The 21,067-nt window shown below is 38.6% G+C and overlaps 2 protein-coding genes across 3 annotated transcripts; both read left to right on the top strand.

Moving 5' to 3' along the window:
• Window positions 1–1,277: 1,277 nt before the first annotated feature.
• LOC134752331 (zinc finger protein 813-like) lies at window positions 1,278–14,576 on the top strand. 2 transcript variants are annotated; one of them, XM_063688005.1, is made up of 5 exons: window positions 1,278–1,513; window positions 4,474–4,606; window positions 5,938–6,018; window positions 10,550–10,684; window positions 12,835–14,576. In XM_063688005.1, exons 1-5 carry the CDS (start codon window positions 1,385–1,387, stop codon window positions 14,034–14,036), a joined length of 1,680 nt encoding a protein of 559 aa, XP_063544075.1. In that variant the 5' UTR covers window positions 1,278–1,384; the 3' UTR covers window positions 14,037–14,576. The 2 variants fall into 2 exon arrangements, with proteins under 2 accessions (XP_063544075.1, XP_063544074.1); XM_063688004.1 differs by having other exon boundaries at window positions 10,541–10,684.
• Window positions 14,577–18,530: 3,954 nt separating this feature from the next.
• Window positions 18,531–20,683, top strand: LOC134752088 (uncharacterized). Its single transcript, XM_063687648.1, has 2 exons — window positions 18,531–19,521; window positions 20,062–20,683. The coding sequence occupies exons 1-2, from the start codon at window positions 18,678–18,680 to the stop codon at window positions 20,502–20,504; spliced, it is 1,287 nt and encodes a 428-aa protein (XP_063543718.1). The 5' UTR covers window positions 18,531–18,677; the 3' UTR covers window positions 20,505–20,683.
• The last annotated feature ends 384 nt before the right edge of the window (window positions 20,684–21,067 follow it).

Genomic DNA, 21,067 nt, shown 5'->3' with positions numbered 1-21,067 from the left:
AAGAAAATTTGATTCTCGTTCAGAGGGCGCTACTAGCTTTGGCCAGCTGTCGTATAGATGGCGTTGACGGTTTCGTTTGTTATTTAACAATTTTAACGCATATCAGTGAAAGAACATGGGTCAAAATCATAAAAATAATTAATGCAAATAAAAAAAATCATTTATCTATATTTAAATACATTCTATCGTATTTTTGTAAATCTTCATTTTTAGTTTTAAAGTGTGTCGACAGATGGCAGTGAATTTACTGGGGTTACAAAATTTACTATGACAGTACCGCTCTAGTATAAGTTACTCTATGTACAAAACTAAACATGTTTAGTAAATAAAACGTAAAATAAAATGTATTATGGGTTTTAATTTAAAGAAATCACAAATCGCAATCACACCAATTAATGTACACCACATTTAATCTACTCATTTGTTTATTTTTTTTGGAATTAGAAGTACGAAAAAACTTCGAGGTCAAAATTACCCATAAAATTATGATATTTTCATCTGGTATCCCTAACATGATTCTTATGCAGCTAAATTAAGAAGAAGTTTAAAAATGGCTGACCTCAGACTCCTACCTACCTACGTAATTTGGGCGGATAATTTTACAAATAATGTTTTGTTAATTTGCGTAAATAATTGTAATATTTTTATTGAAATCGTTTGATTCTACATTGCTTTGAGTGTAACGTAATTTTACGATATTATTCTCACATATTGCGTTAAGAGGAAGGTGTAAAATACCGTACTTACGTGTGAAAGGTTATGATCTCATATTTTTGCTCAGAGCGGCTATTACAGCCGATTACAGAACAATTCACCATTATTTTATCAAAGTTCAAGCATTCAAAACGCTAACCATCACTATATTTCATAAGAGAAAGCACAATTTCATACAAAACAACAATAATTAAACAAGCAACGAACAAACATGACATGTCACGTACTTATTTGTTTGCCACAACCTCGGTTGTGGCAGCGGTGGAAAAGTGAAACTATGACAAGGACAAACAATAACAGCGCTTTCTCTGCTACTCCTACTGAAAGATACATAAGACTATCCCGTTCGGTCATTTTCCCCCACCCCTCATGACCGATCCAGTTATACTAGATTCATGAAATTTACGAAATTAAAAATTGTGAGTTTGACAAGGAAAACAATAATAGCGCTTTCTCTGCTACTCCTACCGAAAGATACATAAGACTATCCCGTTCTGTCAGTTCCCCTGCCCAATCCATAGTAATACTAGATTCATGGAAAGAAATGTCACATGTCATCTCAACTCATCAACTCAATCGTAAGACTCGAAATATCAGAAAATCTGTACGTTTTTAAGTAGATAATAATCAAGTATTATTTGTACTTCGAACTAATGACATAAGAAACACGATGGATTTATCAAGTATATGCCGATGTTGTTTGTCCCATGGCTTGGTAAAAAATTTGTACTCTAGCTATGTATGGTTGGACACCACCGAAATATATTCGGATATGCTGCAGGGATGTTTCAATATCGTCGTAAGTATCCAGTGTATTTTCGTTAAAAATTGTACTATATCACCCAACTACAGTACAAAAGAACTATACACAAGATATTTGGAACTGAGTAACAATACAATGTTCTTTTTGGTTTTATCAGTTTTATCATCTCTCGCGAAAGATTTTGAACTTCGTTTTTTATCCTCATATAACTCCCCGCGTACTTGTACAATTACTCCCACCGCAAAAATAAATACGCAAATAACACCAACCACCACCAAAAGAACACACACGAAAGAACACGTCGAGTATTGTTCTTTGTTATATTTATTTGCGTATTTATATTTGCAGTGGGAGGGTAGGAACATTAATTGCATGTAAAAATACGCAAGTAAGTATAATGGGTTAGCACTGGTTGACTAGCACATTATCTTTTCCCAGATTAGCAAAGTAATATTTTTTACCTTAAAATAGCAAAAAAAATTTGGACTATAGAATACACTGACATCTGATCAGCCAAAATGAAACTGCAAATTTTTTTCATGATTTTGGGGTTGGTTCCATAGTAAAAGTTGCTCAATATGTCCTAAATATTTGTCTCACAAAATATGGCAAACGGTTGTTGAATTGCCTCACCCTCCAGGGCTTTTACTACTGAATCTCAGTTCAATGCCGACCGTGCAAGCTGACCGTAATAACTTGTGCTAAACCATCTCCGTAAATAAAAAATCAAAATAGTGTAAAAGGCAATCGCCGCGTATGAAATGTTATATAATTTTATAGACATACTAAAATGTGAAAAAACTGTGAAGATTGGAGGCTTAAGTTAGAAATAATCAACAATCAAAATTTAAATCTAGTGATACCCGTCAAGACACAGTGTAACACAGTGCGCATTTGGTGGAACAGATCGGATTCTCTGCCGTCCGTGTCGACCGGTGAGTCATCGGAGCGAGCGCAGAGCTGCTCTAGCACTGCGCGGCACCGTGCCTATTTGTTGGAAAGAGTTGCGTTCTGTGCGGTCAGTGTCGAACGCTATAGATAACCGACTTATAATAATAATAATAATAAAAGACGTTTATTCAAGAAGTTGTAACATAGGTACATAATAAAAGTACACGATAATGCTTACAAACTAATTGAAAGGGAAGGTGGCTCAGCTGATGTCTGTGCCAAAAAGGCTTCGGGGCACAGCAGCCCCAAAGGTTTTTAGCAACGGACGCTGTTATTCTGCCACGCCGTAATTGTATCTAGCTAAGGACAGTATAAACATTTACACTATTACATATAGGACATGATAGCAAAACCGAGCAATGCGCAGTGGATAAAAAAGTGCTAACTAAAGTGACTTAATATTGAAGACTTAATATTGTATTGAATCGATACTCTATTTAAAATTAATTGTTTAGCTTGCAACTTAAAAATTGAGAGAGGAGAACTATTGAATTGCTCTAAATGTAAAGATTTTTATCACTTGAAATGTTTCAATTACACCTCGGCCTTTTTAAGGGAGCATGGAAATGAGTTGAGAAAGATTTGGATATGCCCTAAATGTGATAACATAACGCGCAGGCGTCGCGACGAAAACCTACAGATCAAGGTGGTTAGAATTGAAACCAAAAGTGTCAAAGTTTAGTATTTATCCTCAGCAACAACAGTAATGTGATGTTGTAATGTGTAAAGTTCAAAATGCCTGTGTACCTATTATGCTATGGGTCCTTGTCAATTTCAGTCAATAACATTACCATGGTTACACCAAATATAAAATTAAACAATCATAAATCATAAATGTTTCATAAATATTGTATGGGACATGTTTTATTTGTTTTTTTTTTGTCGGGTTACTATAATTCGGGTTAATTATGTAAATGTTGTAAATGTTATAATTAGACTAACACTTAGTTTATAGGTTCCCTAGTTTAAGTATCACTAACAAAATATGGATTTTTTGAAAGTCTGAATTAAATAATTTTTATTTTTATTTTATTATTTTATTTATAAAATTTGGTGGATTGAGTTCCCTATCCATACTAATATTATAAATGCAAAAGTGTGTCTGTCTGTCTGTCTTCACGCTTAAACCGCTGAACCGATTTAGTTGAAATTTGGTACAGAGATAGTTTGAGTCCCGGGGAAGGACATAGGGTAGTTGTTATCCCAGAAATCATTCTTTAAGGGAGGGGGGAGGGGGGTGAAAGTTTGTATAGGGAATCGATAAAAAGCATATTGGATAAAAAATAAGCTACCCAAATTACTAACTCCACGCAGACGAAGTCGCGGGCAAAAGCTACTTCAATATAAGCGCAATATCATTACCCCATCCTGCGTTCGATAGCCGAGCGGTTTGACTGCCCGTATTTGAGGCATTGCGATGATTTGCTTGTCTCTAAAAGTACCTATTATGTTTAACTACGCTTTACGTAGGTGCTTCTAGAAACATTGCCCTATTAATTATTTATTTCTATGAAATGTAGATTCTAACATAGCTATAAGTACATTAGCCATAAAATATGAGTCTGATAGTTACTCGAAATAAATTATATTTATTTATTTACTAGCTTTTGCCCACGACTTCGTCTGCGCGGACTTAGTAACAGCAGCTAAAGTAAGTTTAGCGCCTGGAAAAATTCTCATAGCAATCAAAATTTGAGCATATTATGCACACAAATTAGCAGGCACTTCGCTAATTATATCAATTCCACCCCGCTTTTTACTTTCTTAAGGGATGATTTTTGGGATAAAAACTATCCTATGTCCTTCTCAGGGACTCAACCTATATCTATGCCAAATTTCATCTAAATCGGTTTAGCGGTTTACGCGTGAAGAGGGAACACACAGACAGAAAGAAAGACAGACTTTCGGATTTATAATATTAGTATGGATTATTATTTATCATTGTATGTCCTAAAAATCTGCGGTCTTTGAATTACGAAAGAGTATGGTATTTTCGTAAACAACAAATAAAAAAAGTTCTCGTATAACAAGTATTCCTTTCTCAGCTGGCCAAGTTGGAGAACGGGAACATCTGCGAGGACTGCATCAAGCAACTGCGGAGTGCCATGCGCTTCAAGGAGCAAGTGCTAGTCTCCGAGCGGGAGTTCCTCAAGCAGCTGCAATCTTGTGTTGAAAATGGTACTCCACAAAAACATAATTTTAAGACGAAAGTGGAGCCGCGCGAAATCACCTTTTCATACAAACATAGTCCTCATTTTCCTCTCTGGATATTAACATTATTGATAATATTTTGACACAGTTTGTTGTATATCAATCACAGCTATGCCCCTACGTTTGATTTTTTTCGAATTTTTAATTATTATAAAAGTTAGGAGCATTTAAACATTTGTATGAAATCTGTTTTTCGCTCCTAATTTATCCAATAATCAAAAAAATCTAAAAAAGTCAAACTTAGTCATAGATATGGTTTGTATACATCAAATTATATAAAAATATTTTCCATAATGTCAATTCCAGAGAGGAAAATGGGGACTACGTTTGTATGGAGAAGCGGCCATCCCCTTTCCTCTTAAAAGTTAATTCTATCCGCCAACATGAGGAACAACTACAAAATTTGCATCAACCTCAACCACAATGATAAATTTATTTATTTATTTAGGCAACAAGGCCCATATTACAAATAATATAGACTAACATATAAACGTTTTATAAACTTTTATAAAATTATACGCTTCGGCTGTGGAATGAGCTCCCTGCCGGGGTTTTCCCGAGGGGCTACAGTATGGGGTTCTTCAAAAAAGGAGTGTACAGGTTTTCAAAGGGTCGGCAACGCGCGTGTAATATCTTCGGTGTTGCAGGCGTCCATAGGCTACGGTAACTGCTTACCATCAGGCGGGCCGTATGCTTGATTGCCACCGACGTGGTATTAAAAAAAACCCAAAACTATTTATGCGACAAAAAAGCGTGGCACCGTCGAATCGGCTGCTCTTTTGTCGGATTCGGCAGTTTGCCCCGGAACCTCCGAAACATCGGCAGACACCTGCAGATCTCTGATTAAGAGAGCCTTACATTACAAGTTTGTTGTGGCGAATGAATACCTATTTTACTTGAGAGTCCCCGGCAAGCTCGGTTCTCCATACAAACGTAGTTACACTCTCATTTTAAAACTACTATCTAGATTGCTCTGAAACTTTGTACTTACAATAGGATAAGATCTATGCCTGTAATTAGTTTATGTAGCTTCAGATACCATAGTACAAAAATACAGCAAATTTAAGTTTTTCATACAAAACTTGTTTTTGCTCTATTTGGCTTGTTTTATAAGCTGGAGCTATGTAAACTAATTACAGGCCTAGATATACCTCATGTCATTGTATGTGCAAAGTTTCATTACAATCCAACAGGTAGTTTTAAAATGAGAACGAAACTCCGTTTGTATGGGAAGGTGAAATTCGGCCGAGCTTACCGGGGAATCTTTAATTCCTAATTGCAAATATACTGATTTACAGAAGAGAAGCCGTTTGAAGTGAAGGTGGAGCCCAAAAATGAGAGTGAGGATGACTCCGATGACTACTTCCTGGCGGATACAGGTACTTACATTCCACTTAATAGTAAGATGAGACAAGAGGCCATACCGCGAAAAACGAAAATCGAAATTACGTTATCATGCCTCTATAGTCGACCTTATTACATACAAAATAAAATATGATTTGATTCAGGCGCGGATCCACCGTTGTGGGCAAGATGGGCATGCCCACAACCTTTTTTACACTTTCACGGTATATTGAGATCGATAGGCCTTCATAAAATAAAAAATAAAAACAATGAATCGTGCGTGATTCGGAACGCAGCAAAGAGCCATAGACAAAAATGGTGATACTTTTTGTCACATTTTTGACAACATATTATCTGTTTCTTTTTGGCGCATGAATATGTATTAGAAAAAAAGAGATGACTACTGGTTGGAAGCGCGCACTCGCGCAGACCATAGACAATAGACAGATCTACTAATTTAAAAGCAAGAGTGTATTGAGTTGTATGCATGCACATGTAGATTCCCGCCAAAATGCCAAAAGTTCCGAGGCAAGCCGCCATTCTTTAAAAGTTTTTTGTTAATGTCAGTCAGGGTAAAATAGCTGTGATAGTGTGATTGTTGTTTCGACACAATGGTAAGTTATTTTAATGAAATTATTGCTATTTTACCGCTCTAATGCAATGCCCTACTCTATATATCATTTGTAACTTTATTTTAACTTTGTTTTTTGTTAATTTCGGCCAGGGTTTACCTAAACAATCAGAGCAATTTATCGCTCTGATTGTTTCTCGACGTGTAAGTAAGCTACTCTATGTATATTACTTTTATAATAAAACAAAGTTACAAATTATCCAATAAAATATTCAATACCTACTACCTACATTGTTTATCGATTTATTATTTGTACTTATGATATTTCGTGTTGTGTGTGATTTGTTTTCTTGAGGGGGTTTTTTGGCGTCTTCTAGTCAATGACTAAGTAAATATCTTGAAAATTAAATCCTACAACTACTCACGCAGCTGTGCAATAGGTATATATTTATGGGGCATATCATGCTATCTCGAATGAACATTTAGATTTAAAAATTTTAATTGGGTAGATTCGTTATGTACCTAGTCAAATATAAAATAATTTACCTACATATTTAGTGGTCGATTGAGTAGTAATGGAATACCTCATACTATAGGGAAATAAGTCAGCTAAGCGTAACTACGTTTACTAAGTATTAGGATCAAGGGAGTTTAAAAATGATTCATAATACGTATGTATTATTAGTAATTTTCAAACTTTACCATACTATATATTAAGTAAGGAAACTGGTATATGGAGTACTCTATGCTTATTTATTTATCTATGCGTCATACCTACACATAATTGCTTATGCTAATTATACACAACGAAAGGTTGAAACTTCATAGAACAGGAAATATATTTAGTTTACGTTGGTAATTAAATTGCCTACCTATTTTTTTTTTAAGTTACAGTCCTACAGCTAACCAAGATTGGACCTAATATAAAATACATTTAAAAATAAGACCTCTCCCACCTCACGCCAATTTTTAATATTTTCGAAAAGCTTGCTTGTGCATGTTGTTTTGAGTTTTGGTTGCATTGTTTTACAGGGTGATGAGGGTAGAGGTAGTGTGGAGAAAAAGGGTAGTGGTACAAGTGGACGTAAGCGGAGTCATGATACTGCTTCAACGCGAAAGATTAACACATATTTTTTTTTAAAACCTAGAGCTGAGGTTGAGGCTGGGGCATTGAGTATTGGTAGTGAAATTGGGAGTCCTCCGGCTGAAGTGAATGACGATTTAGATATGGGTTATATTTCTACAGAAAACATGTCCAAAAATCACATCTTGAAAAATTCCACTGGCTTGTGCTTTCACATAAAGATCAGGGACTTTATTGCAAATATTGTGCCTTATTTGTCACTACCCTCCACCTACCATATGCCTCCGATTTCGGTAGATCGAACCCTGGACGACTTGTGAAAGAACCATTGAAAGCCTTTAACAACTTATTAGGTGAAGGAGGGTTATTGCTGCATCATCAACGCAATCGTTACCATAATATGGCTGTCGAAAGTGGAAAGAACTTTTTGGCGTACTATCATAAACCTGAGGTTGATATTGCTAACCAGATTTCTACTCAAAGAATGGCCCTATTGGTTTACTAGCTGTGGCTAGTATAGGAAACAAAAAAAAAGATTGATTGAAATTGATTTGGAATTTAATCAAAACTGACTATTTAATTGGACGAAATCAGCTCTGAATTAATTCAAAGCCAAAGTCCTGATGCGCAGGAAAAAGGAAATAGGTAATCAAATTCAAAAGTCATTCATGACTCATAATTGCTTTATGAGCGAACTTAGAGTCGCACTTGGCCGATTTTCGGTTTTCGGGTGGCTGTGACCACAACCTTTTTTGAGGGCTGGATCCGCGCCTGATTTGATTTGGTTCGATAGAGAGGCAGTTAAGCGCCATTCATTTATTACGTAAGACGATTTTTGCCAGATTTTGACCCCCTCCCACCCCTATGTAAGAAAAAATATGAAAACGCTGACCCCCTATATTTGGTATATTACGTAAGAATCTACAGGAAAAAATGAATGCACGTTTGGTTTGATTTAGTGTTTATTTTTCAAAAAATATATTTTTGGAACTTTTATTTGTACCTTTTAAGTTACTGGAGCCCGTTTAAGCTAAATCTTCACCGTGTTTGATAGCCTAGTGTGGGTCAGTGTTATTTTAAACGTTATAATTACATACTTTTTTTTTTATGATCTTTGTGATCTTACGTAAGAACTATGAAAACCCCACTAGACTTATATTGACCGGGATATAGACCGTGATTACTTTTTGTGTTTTTTGTGAAGTCACCCGTGAACATGATGCATGTAACTGCGTCTAAATATCGGGAGCTCACAAATAATACAAAAGGTAATCACGGTCTATATCCCGGTCAATATAAGTCTAGTGAAACTAACCGTGAATCATTCAAAACTCTATGAAAACCCCTCCCTCCCCCTTGTAAGAAAAAATAAGATGTGTTCGACCCGTCTCCCCCCCTAAATCGTCTTACGTAATAAATGAATGGCGCCTTAAAGAATATTCGGTCCGCGTTTTACTTTGTATGGTACCGCTAATGTTATGTTATGCTTTAGCCGCCCATACTTGACAAGACAAATGTAATTTTGATTTGGGAAAGTAAAGAATCAACTGCTGACACCTATATAATTATGTCACAGATTAATAAATAGTTACTACGTAACAGATACATCATTCCCATACAAAAGCGAAAATACCTACGCTATAATAGCCTACAAAATCTTAATAATAATACCTGCTGCTCAGGACGAGAAGAAATGTACCATAAGTACGCGCACAAAGAGTCGAGACTGTGTTGCTCGCCGTGCGAGTCACGTGCCAACGCGTCATCGTAAGAATGCGCTAGGGTTGTACTGTTACTTATGTTATTATTGTAATAAAACGAATGTTGCGAATCAACCACATTTTTTATTAGTCAATCAAATATTTAAAAACAACACTTATAATACCCGACTCAAAAAACTCCTTAATTTACGATTTATCTACTTATGTTCAAAGAAATAAATGGTGACAAAATTCATAATGATAGATTTAAAATACTACTCACCTTTCTTTTTCTCTCGGAAATGAAAAAAACCACAGATTTTCTTTTGTTTTTTGACTTTTACACCCATCTACTGCACAATAATTACGTGGTATCGGTATTTCGAAGCGTAAGCGCGGGAAACGTGCGGTGCGAGCGCTCAGGCGGGCGTTCGGCGGCCCTCTGTCGGTTGTATCGTCGACGATACGCCGAGCGGTAGGCATATAGCGCGTGGCCTTGAGCGAGTGAAGGAGGCCTGATTATGTGCACATAACCTAGGTCCTAGTTGGTTTGTTTACCAATAATGGCAATTATAAGTAATACACAAAAGAAATAATGAATAGAAACAGGCTTTACTTCGAATTGTAACAAAAATATTACTTTGCTAATTCGCAGATTAGCAAAGTTATATTTTTATTTTTGTTACACAATAGTTGACAATAGTACATTGTGCAACATGGGGCGTAAGTTAAATATTGCAAACGAGAGTATAGACTCGAGTTTGCAATATTATTACGCCCCGAGTTACACACAATGTTTTTCATCACACTTGCGATACAAAAATGAAGTATAAAGGCAAAAAACTGTTAATTATAATACTAGAAACTTCATAACTCCCTAGGGAAAACGCTTTTTCTATATTTCCCGCTAAGCCTGCGTGCAATTCCACATTTACTGAGCGAGTGTGATGAAAAAGGAGCTTAAACTAACTAAACAATTAAAATTGCATTAATTTGCAAAATTTACTTTGATTTAATGTAAAATATTAGCATATATGGTATGGGGCATTTTCTATGAAAAGGGACCTTATTGTCGATGGCGATTACGCCGCACAGCGTCGCGCGGCATTGTATTTATATCGGAGCATCGTATATAATGGCGTAAGTGCCATCGACAATAAGGTCCCTTTTTATAGAAAATACCACATATGTTTATCTTTCAGCCAGGGAAGTTCCCATGCAAGTGATCAAACCCGAAGCCCGGGAGGTGAAAAAGAAGGCCGAGGCGCGAAAGAAGCCCCTCAAGAAGGACGGTGAGCGCGCCAGGAAGATCAGGACGCTCGTGAACAGACTTGCTTCCTCCATGAGTAAGTTTTAAAGTTAAACTAGTGCCTGCGACAATTCTTGCGATTAGATTGCTGAGCGGAACCTAGGAATTCTTAACAAGCCGTGACAACTCTAAAGATGATGATAATTAAAGGTTTAATGTTAGGTCTGGCCTAGTGGGGTAGTGACCCTGCCTGTGAACCCGATGGTCCTGGGTTCGAATCCCGGTAAGTGCATTTGTTTGTGTGATGAACACAAATATTTGTTCCTGAATCATGGGTGTTTTCTATGTCTATAAGTATGTATTTATCTATATAAGTATGTATATCGTCGCCTAGCACCCATAGTACAACAACTGTACAAACAAAGAGAATATATAGAATAGAGAATTACTGTCATAGTAATTTTTTTAGTCACAGTAAATTTACTGCCATCTATCGCCACACGATTGAAACTAATAATGCAAATGGATTGAGGAGTAGCGCGCTAAGTGAGTGGTTCGTTTTGAGGTTATATTCCCATAAATAAAACAAATTCCCTTATTTACTAATCAGGTGGTGGTATATTTTAATATAGGCGTTTAGATGGATGGTAACGAGAAGGAGAAGCCTCCAGATGAGGCTGATGATAATGACATGAACTGGGAGAAAGTCTCACGTAAAAGTAACTTGGATTTATCACCAACCAAGCTGGAGCCTTCCCCTAAAAAAAATGTAATTAACCCGACAGAGGCCGATAAGCAGTCGGGTAATACAAATAATACAGGCGAGCCTAATAATAGTCATGTGGTCGAATTAAATAAAAATAATCCAATCAAGGTAAGTCTAAATACTACAGTTGATTTAAACAAAAATAATCCAGTCGAGTTCAACCCACATTTATACAAACACCCCAGCCTGGACAGCAAATACCGAGAGTACAATGCCGAAGATGATGGAACATTTATAGTTCACGTCTCTAGAGATTCTGTACCATCTTCCAATGCTTCCCTAAAACCAAAGATAGATATAACTCCGTAATAGATGGATACAGTCTAAGGAAAAAACGTGCCTCGAAAATCAAGAAAATTTGATTCTCGTTCAGAGGGCGCTACTAGTTTTGGCCTACAGTCGTATAGATGGCGTTGACGGTTTCGTTTGTTATTTAACAATTTTAACGCATATCAGTGAAAGAACATGGGTCAAAATCATAAAAATAATTAATGCAAATAAAAAAAATCATTTATCTATATTTAAATACATTCTATCGTATTTTTATAAATCTTCATTTTTAGTTTTAAAGTGTGTCGACAGATGGCAGTGAATTTACTGGGGTTACAAAATTTACTATGACAGTACCGCTCTAGTATAAGTTACTCTATGCTAAAACCCATCAATGTAGGCCTTTTGCTTACTCAAGCAAATGTTAACAACATCCAAAAAGAAGGTGGCATTAAATCGCAACAGAGTAGCAGTTACTTTCACCACAGCAGCTGATGCAAAAAGCCTCTTAAAGCACTCTCTTAAAGTAAAAAACCGACATTGGCAAATTCACCCTGTGAAAAATTGCAGGGAGTAAAAGCCTGCAAAAAACGCAAATGTAAAAAAATACCAAAAAATGAGTATATATATGGATAAATGTTTTTTTTATTTATATTTATTATTTTTATATGATTTTGACCCATGTTCTTTCACTGATATGTGTTAAAATTGTTAAATAACAAACGAAACCGTCAACGCCATCTAGCCGAGAATAGGCCGAAGATGTAGGCGCCATCTGTCCGAGAATCAAATTTTCTTGATTTCCGAGGCACGTTTTTTCCTAAGACTGTATTCATCTTATACGGAGTTACATAGGTTTTTGGTACACACAAACAGAACCAGCTTTGCTTAGTTTCGTTCAGGCTAGGTTGATCTGTGTAAGATGTCCCCTAATATTTATTTATTATTCATACTTCTGCAGCTGACTGTAGTACTTCTTTTCATTTTACCACTTTCCCGGTATCTTGCTAGAAAAAAATATTCCAAGAATTAGCGAGAGCACGCGTTTGATTCATACGAAAACGCTAACCAAGGCCAGTTAGAATTAAGAACAACTCGTATTTCGTAAATAACTTCTAGTTCTAAGAAATCCATTCATTCTTTAAGACCGCTGGACCACCAGGGCATAATATTTTTTAAACTGATTGAAATACGTAAATCTGAACTTACAGATTCCTGCGAGCTCCCAGACATAACCACACTAAAAAAGAAAGAAATAAACCAGATCGCCAAGACGGGACGCAAGCACCCAAGACCGGACCCCCTCGAGAGGATAGACATCGCGTGGTCTACGCGCTTCAAAAACGACAAGAAGAAACACAGAGCTAACCTCCAAACTATACTAACTTACTCTAACGCTGTACCTTTCAAAAACAAGTCACTTTTAGGCTTCTTATGTGGGTACTGCGAAGAACGTTTCCCTGACCCGGCTGATTTAAGAACTCACACCGAAAATCATAAGAAAGAACGCTTGGACTTCAAATCTACTTTCGATATGACAGAATACAATGTGAAATTAGACGTAGGAGAACTAAATTGTAATTTGTGCGATGAAAAAATGGACAATTTAAGCGTTCTGAAGAACCATTTAGTTAAGGTACATAAGAAAACTATTTATAATGATATTAAAGATCATATATTACAGTTTAAGCTGAAGAAAGGCGATGTATATGACTGCGCGCTATGCTCGTCAACTTATGAGACTTTTAAGATGCTGAAACAGCACATGAATAAGCATTATGCTAATTATACTTGTAAAAAATGTGATACTGCTTTCGCTACTAAGCGGTCTTTGAATTCACACCGATCAACTCATCTGGAAGGCAGCCATAAGTGCCCGCACTGTGATAAGGTATTTGCTAGTAAATCTAAACAGCATTACCATGTGAAAACTAAGCATTTAGGTTCAAGAAACATTTCAAACTGCCCATTCTGTAACGAACCATTCCGGAGTTACTACCAGCGAAATCAACATTTAGTCAAAGTACATAATTCAGAAGCTCAATATAAATGCAATGTTTGCAATAAAGCTTATATACTAAAGAGTTTACTAATGTATCATATAAAGAAGACTCATCTCATGGAAAGGAACGCCCAATGTACAGAATGTGGTTATAAATTCTTTAGTAAGAAAGCGCTGAATGCCCATATGGTGAAACATACCGGGGAAAGGAAATATTCCTGTGAAGTTTGCCACAAGTCTTATGCGAGGAAATATACGCTGCGGGAACATATGAGAATACATAATAATGATAGACGGTTTAAGTGTGATGTTTGCGCCATGACTTTTGTGCAGAAGTGTAGTTTAAAAAGCCATCTGCTGTCGAATCATGGTATTAGTATGGCTGCTTGCGATATTGCTTCTACTGAATAGTGTATTTGAAAACCCTTTAAACCAGGGGTCGGAAACCGGTATTTGCTCCATACAAAAATACCGGTATTATTACGTTCTTTTTCGTTCTTTTGTTTATAATTTCATTTTTAATGTGACGTTTTAATAATGCAAAATTGTTTTCTAAATACATGATTCAGTCCTACGTAATGAGCATAAAAAAATTCAAAATATTGGGCTATTTCGGGGTTTTTAAAAAATACCGGTTCCGAGCCCTGCTTTAAACAACATATTCGGGGTCAAAGGGATCGTTAGTTAAGTATTCGACTGAGAAGTCGACATAATAACATTCTCATAGGAAGTCTGCCATAATTTCTGTGTCACTATTTATTTTTCATTACGAATAGAACAATTGAATAGTTAACAGGTACACAAAAGTGATTATTTAATGAGCACTCCATTCAACAAGTCCATATTACCATAGAGTAACTTATACTAGAGCGGTACTGTCATAGTAAATTTTGTAACCCCAGTAAATTCACTGCCATCTGTCGACACACTTTAAAACTAAAAATGAAGATTTATAAAAATACCATAAAATGTATTTAAATATAGATAAATGATTTTTTTATTTGTGTTCGCGAGCCTAACGCCACCTAGCGGGCATCCCAAGAAGAGGCGGAGTTCCAACCACGGCCGCGCAGGGGCGCGGCGATAGCTAACACTTTACCATCTACACGGCACGACACACAAGCCGCTCACGCGATTATTTTTGCATTTTATATAAAATCGCTACAAGTTCAAACTTTTGTCAAATTCATTTAATATAATTTAAAATAAAAACAATTCGTAAAATCAAAATAAGAAGCCGTCATTGAAGAGTCCCGCCTGCTGCTCCTGAGACCTCAATCGCTAACCTCCCAAACATTGGACCTTCGAGCCGGAAGCTATCAACCAGCGCCAGGATCAGCAAGAAACGGTCAGGCCATCCATTCTTCACCTTCTTCCCTTCAATCGGCATTGTGCTAATATCGTGTCTATTTTGTAACCTTCCAGCGTCGAGCACGTGTCGCGTGGTGCACGCGGCCGCCATTACGTGCCGACAACGAGTTTCGGGAATAAACTGTAAGTGCTTTACATTCTCTCTCACACACCATGGCTACTCCTAAATCAGTGACTCCAATTTCTTTAACTATTGATTTAAACGATCCGCGTATCTTGACGCAAAGACGAGGCACACTCAAGGGTAAACTCACGTTGTTCGCTAAATATGTCGCTACGCTTAATAAGGCTAATTTAACGAATATTCAAAAAGTCGAGTTGCAATTACGCATAAATAATGCCGCGAGTTATTATCAAGATTTCGATGTCGTGCAAACTAGAATCGAGGAGTTAGCAGAGTCGAGTGACCTCCCTAACCATTTAGAATACCGCGAAGAGTTCGAGGGGAAATATTATCAGACAGTGGCCGCAGCGTCCGAATTAGCTGACGTTGGCAACAGTCCCGCTGTTGCTAACGGCAGCGCCGCTGCCCCTGCCAGCGCAGATTCCGTGGGTTATAAGGTTAAATTACCTACGATATCACTCCCCACCTTCGACGGTTCGTACGAGCATTGGTTAGGGTTTAGGGACACGTATACTTCTCTGATACACGATTCTAAGGACCTGGGTGCCATACAAAAGTTCCATTACCTACGCGCAGCCCTAACCGGTACCGCTTTGGAAGTAATCAAGTCCTTGGAATTTTCAGCAGAGAACTATACGATCGCATGGGAGATTCTCGAAAACCGTTTCAATAATCATAGGTTACTAACACACAATTACGTAAAGTCACTTTTCAACACGCAATCATTAAACAAAGAATCTGCTACACAGATTAGAAAGCTGATTGACTCGGTGTTCCGTTCCCTTCGTGCCCTGAAGACCCTAGGAGAACCTACGGACTCCTGGGACACGCTAGTCATTTATTTAATTGTCACGAAACTAGACGCGGCTACGGAGCGCGAGTGGGAGGAACACAAGGGCTCGATCAACTCTAATCGGCAGGATTCTACCTCTCGTATTAAGCTAACTGATTTGATTACTTTTTTACAAAACCGTGCAGATATGTTGGAATCTATTGCGGCTAATCATTCCAAAAATACGCACTCAAATACGCATGAAAATAAAAAGTCATCAAATCAGTCGCAATCACACAATTTACACGCAACGCATAGTTATGCTTCTAGCTCCACGGTTTCACAATCACACACAAACAAATCCAGTTCCAAACGCACTTCGCCTCGCATTTGTCAAATGTGTAGCGCTAATCATCCGCTTTATTCGTGTAATAGTTTCCTTGATTTAACTGTTCCCGATCGAGTAAAATTAATTGAAGATAAGAAACTATGTCACAATTGTCTTCGCGCTGGTCACACAGTTGACAACTGCTTTTTTGGCCCGTGTAGGATCTGCCAGAAAAAACATAATAGCTTGATCCATAGCCTGAGTAGTGACAGTGACGGTGCATCCGCTACGGCTGGCAATGTAAACAATAAGCCACCGGCGAGTGCCGTCCCCGCCACCTCGACTTATCACACTCTCACACTTAATTCGCACACACTCTCACCGCCTTTAAAACCGGTATTAATGAGTACTGCAATAGCAGAAGTTGCCGATAGCAACAATAAATTACATAGGGCTAGAGTTTTTCTCGATAATGGCTCAGAACACAGTTATGTCACGCAATCTTTCATAGATAAATTAAATACGCCTTTGGTACAGTCCACTTGCAATATTTCAGGGTTAGGTAAATTAGTCACGCAAACCACACACTCGTGTCAGCTTAACCTACATTCTATTAAAGGTGACTACCATACACGCATCAATTGCATGGTACTCCCTGTCTTAACGGAACCACTGCCGTCAGCAGTGATAAGCGCGCATTCCATTCGCATTCCAGACAATATTCAACTCGCGGACCCTAATTATTTCAAATCATCAGATATTGATATATTGTTAGGCGGTGATTATTTCTGGGGCTTGTTAAATAAGGATAGATTTCCTCTCGCAGAAGGGCCTTATTTACAAGATACTAAACTTGGTTGGATCGTCGTGGGTCCGATAAATAATAAACGCATTAAATTAAATAAGACTACCTGTCATTTCACGCAAACTTTAGACACGCAATTAAAACAGTTTTGGGAGCTCGAGGAGGTTTCGAAGATAGGAGACGGACTGACAGACGACGAACGCGCCTGTGAACAGCTGTTCGTTTCGACTACGCAACGCGATAAAGATGGTCGTTTTTTAGTACGTTTACCCCTAAAGGAATCAGCTGATGCGCTCGGCGATACCTACGATGTAGCTAGGAGTAGGTTCTTATCTTTAGAACGCAAACTCGAGCGGTTCCCCGAGCACAAAAAGATGTACTCCGATTTTATGCGTGAATACATTGAGCTAGGGCACATGTCACTTATACACACATACACAAAGCCTTACTGCTTTCTTGTACACCACTCTGTATTAAAGGATAGTCTCACTACACGCTTAAGGGTTGTATTTAATGGATCAATGCCCACTAGTTCTGGGAAATCCCTGAACGATTTGCAATTAGTCGGGCCGACCATACAAAACGATATTTTTTCTATATTGTTACGTTTTCGCGAACATAAATACGTCGCCTGCGCAGACGTGGCGAAAATGTATAGACAAGTCCTTATTCAACCCGACCAACGGAACCTTCAACTAATATTGTGGCGAGAGAACCCTTCGGCGCCGCTAAATGTTTACCAACTTAATACGGTAACTTTCGGTACTTCTTCTGGGGCCTTTTTAGCCATCCGTTGTCTCAATCAGCTGGCAAAGGAATGTGCAGACGAAGCGGTCTCTCGCACTATATTGGAAGACTGTTACGTGGATGACCTAATTACAGGAAATAATGATAAACACGCTTTAATTGATATCTGTGAAAAGGTCACCGACGTACTGCAGTCAGGTTGTTTCCCACTCCGAAAATGGGTGTTTAACTTTGACGTTTCGGAATTTTCCTCGTCAAAAATTACGTCACGCGAATTATGTTTAGGCGACAACTGTCAAAGTAAAACACTCGGCTTAGGATGGACTAACAACACTGACGAATTTTATTACACGTCAAAAATACAAATGGATAATAATAACGAACCGATAACAAAACGCAAAATATTATCTGTAATTTCACAAATGTATGATCCTCTCGGGCTACTTTCGCCGGCCATAATTATTGCCAAAATTTTACTTCAAAAACTATGGCTTTACCGTTTAGATTGGGACTCGGAAGTACCTGAGGATGTCGCATCAGCCTGGCGTAGATACATACTCATACATACACAACACACACATAGCCTCCGCATTCCTCGTTATGTAATGAATGCGTCTGCGCATTGCACACAGCTGCACTTTTTTTGTGATGCTAGTCAAGCGGCCTATGGAGCCTGTGCATATGTACGTACGCTTTCGGGAAATAATAATGAGGTCATAACAGTACATCTGTTGTGTTCGAAGAGTAAGGTCGCTCCCTTGAAATCCGTCAGTATCGCGAAACTTGAATTATTAGGCGCGCTGTTAGCTGCTAGGCTGTACTCGAAAGTAATTAAATCGCTTAAAGTGAAGTTCGATTCTGTGTATTTTTGGTGTGATAGCACAATTGTTCTTGGGTGGGTCCGAATGTCACCCCACACGCTTAAAACTTTTGTTCAAAACAGAGTGTCGGAGATAAACGAGTTAACCGGGAGCGCGCAGTGGTTACATGTAAGTAGCAAAAATAACGCAGCTGATTTAGTTAGCCGTGGCCTTGAACTTGACGCGCTTATTGATAATTCGTTCTGGTTCAATGGACCGCCCTTTTTGCATGAACCGGAATCCGACTGGTTACCTAGTACTTTATCTCGCACTTCGCAAATAATACCGGACGATTTACCTGAAATAAAAACAAATACAATTAGTATGATAAGCCAAATTAACACCGATGTATTCGAATTCGACAGGTTTTCGTCTTTTAACCGCTTACGGCGCGCGGGTGCTTATGTTTTGCGATTTATAAACAACACACGCATTACAAACAAAATAAATCGTAAAACTGGCCCGCTGACTGTTGACGAATTGAATGCATCGATGCAACATCTGGCGCGTCTTTCGCAAATGAAATCTTTTCCTGTTGAGTATGATAAGATGATAAATAACTTACCTGTTAAACACACGCGCGGTATTAATAAATTAAATGTCTTTTTAGACACAGATAAACTAATAAGGGTCGGTGGTCGTATTAGTAATGCGACTAGTTTTTCATACGACAAAAAACATCCGATTTTGCTTTGTTCGAAACATCGTTTCACACAGCTATTGTTTCAAAGTGAGCACATACGATTACTGCATGCGCCTCCTAGTCTCCTGCTTGCTACTATCAAAGACTGCTGGTGGCCTCTCGGAGGCACTAATTTAGCAAAGCGAGTGGTACGCACCTGTGTAACCTGCATTCGCATGAAGGCGAAGACGTTCGCGCCTATTATGGGTAACTTACCTTCACTACGTTTGGAACCCGGGTTCGCCTTTATGAGCTGCGGGGTAGACTACGCGGGGCCAGTATATGTACTTAACCGTAGGGGTAGGGGAGCAAAGCCTCAAAAGGCTTACATCTGTCTGATAGTATGCTTCACGACGCGCGCGGTTTATCTTGATTTGGTCACAAGTCTTAGTACCGAAGGATACCTACTCGCACTTAAACGCTTTATTTCGCGCCGTGGTAAGCCTAACGTCATATATTCGGACAATGGCCGGTGCTTTGTAGGGGCAATGAAAGAACTTTCATCGTTCCTACAAGGCAACGCGGATAATATTATTGAGTGTGCCGCTAATGATAACATTAATTTGCATTTTAACCCCCCTTATGCTCCACATATGTCAGGTTTGTGTGAGAGAGCTGTACAGTCTTGCAAATATCACCTGAAGCGCGTTATTGGCAACGCGAATTTAACTTTTGAGGAATTTAGCACGATTTTGGCTCAGTCCGAGGCCCTACTGAATTCCAGACCTATGCATCCTCTTTCCACAGACCCAAACGACCTTTCCGCATTAACCCCAGCTCATTTCCTTATTGGCCGACCGCTGACAGCGCCGCCCTGCAAGGACTTGACGGCAGAGACGGGCCGGCTCCCACGCTACGAGATGCTGGAGAAAATGCGACAACACTTTTGGCAGCGATGGTCGAAACAATACATTTCTGAGCTGCAGACCAGAACGAAATGGCAGACGCACGGCCAGGATATCGTTCACAACTCCTTAGTTCTGGTCAAAGAAGATAATCTACCACCCCTCAAATGGCGTTTGGGACGGGTGGTAGCTCTGTTCACAGGCCACGACAGAGTTTCCCGCGTCGCTGACGTAAAAACAGCGAGTGGGGTCATACGCAGGGCTTTTACCAAGCTTTGCCCTCTCTTGATGCCGCCAGAGAGTGAAGCTGCGCCAGCCCCATCCACATCACCACAATCACTTTGAAAGCGGGTGCTTTCAAGGCCGGGGGCATGTTCGCGAGCCTAACGCCACCTAGCGGGCATCCCAAGAAGAGGCGGAGTTCCAACCACGGCCGCGCAGGGGCGCGGCGATAGCTAACACTTTACCATCTACACGGCACGACACACAAGCCGCTCACGCGATTATTTTTGCATTTTATATAAAATCGCTACAAGTTCAAACTTTTGTCAAATTCATTTAATATAATTTAAAATAAAAACAATTCGTAAAATCAAAATAAGAAGCCGTCATTGAAGAGTCCCGCCTGCTGCTCCTGAGACCTCAATCGCTAACCTCCCAAACAATTTGCATTAATTATTTTTATGATTTTGACCCATGTTCTGTCACTGATATGCGTTAAAATTGTTAAATAACAAACGAAACCGTCAACGCCATCTATACGACAGTTGGCCTAAACTAGTAGCGCCCTCTGAACGAGAATCAAATTTTCTTGATTTTCGAGGCACGAAAAAAAAAAAGGCACGGTTTTTCCTTAGACTGTATCCATTTATAACGGAGTTATATCTATCTTTGATATTACATATGGA

This window comes from Cydia strobilella, chromosome 24 (assembly GCF_947568885.1).
Source record: "Cydia strobilella chromosome 24, ilCydStro3.1, whole genome shotgun sequence".
Taxonomy (NCBI): domain Eukaryota; kingdom Metazoa; phylum Arthropoda; class Insecta; order Lepidoptera; family Tortricidae; genus Cydia; species Cydia strobilella.
The sequence above is the reverse complement of the archived record's forward strand: the minus strand, read 5'-3'. Positions and strand labels throughout refer to the sequence as shown.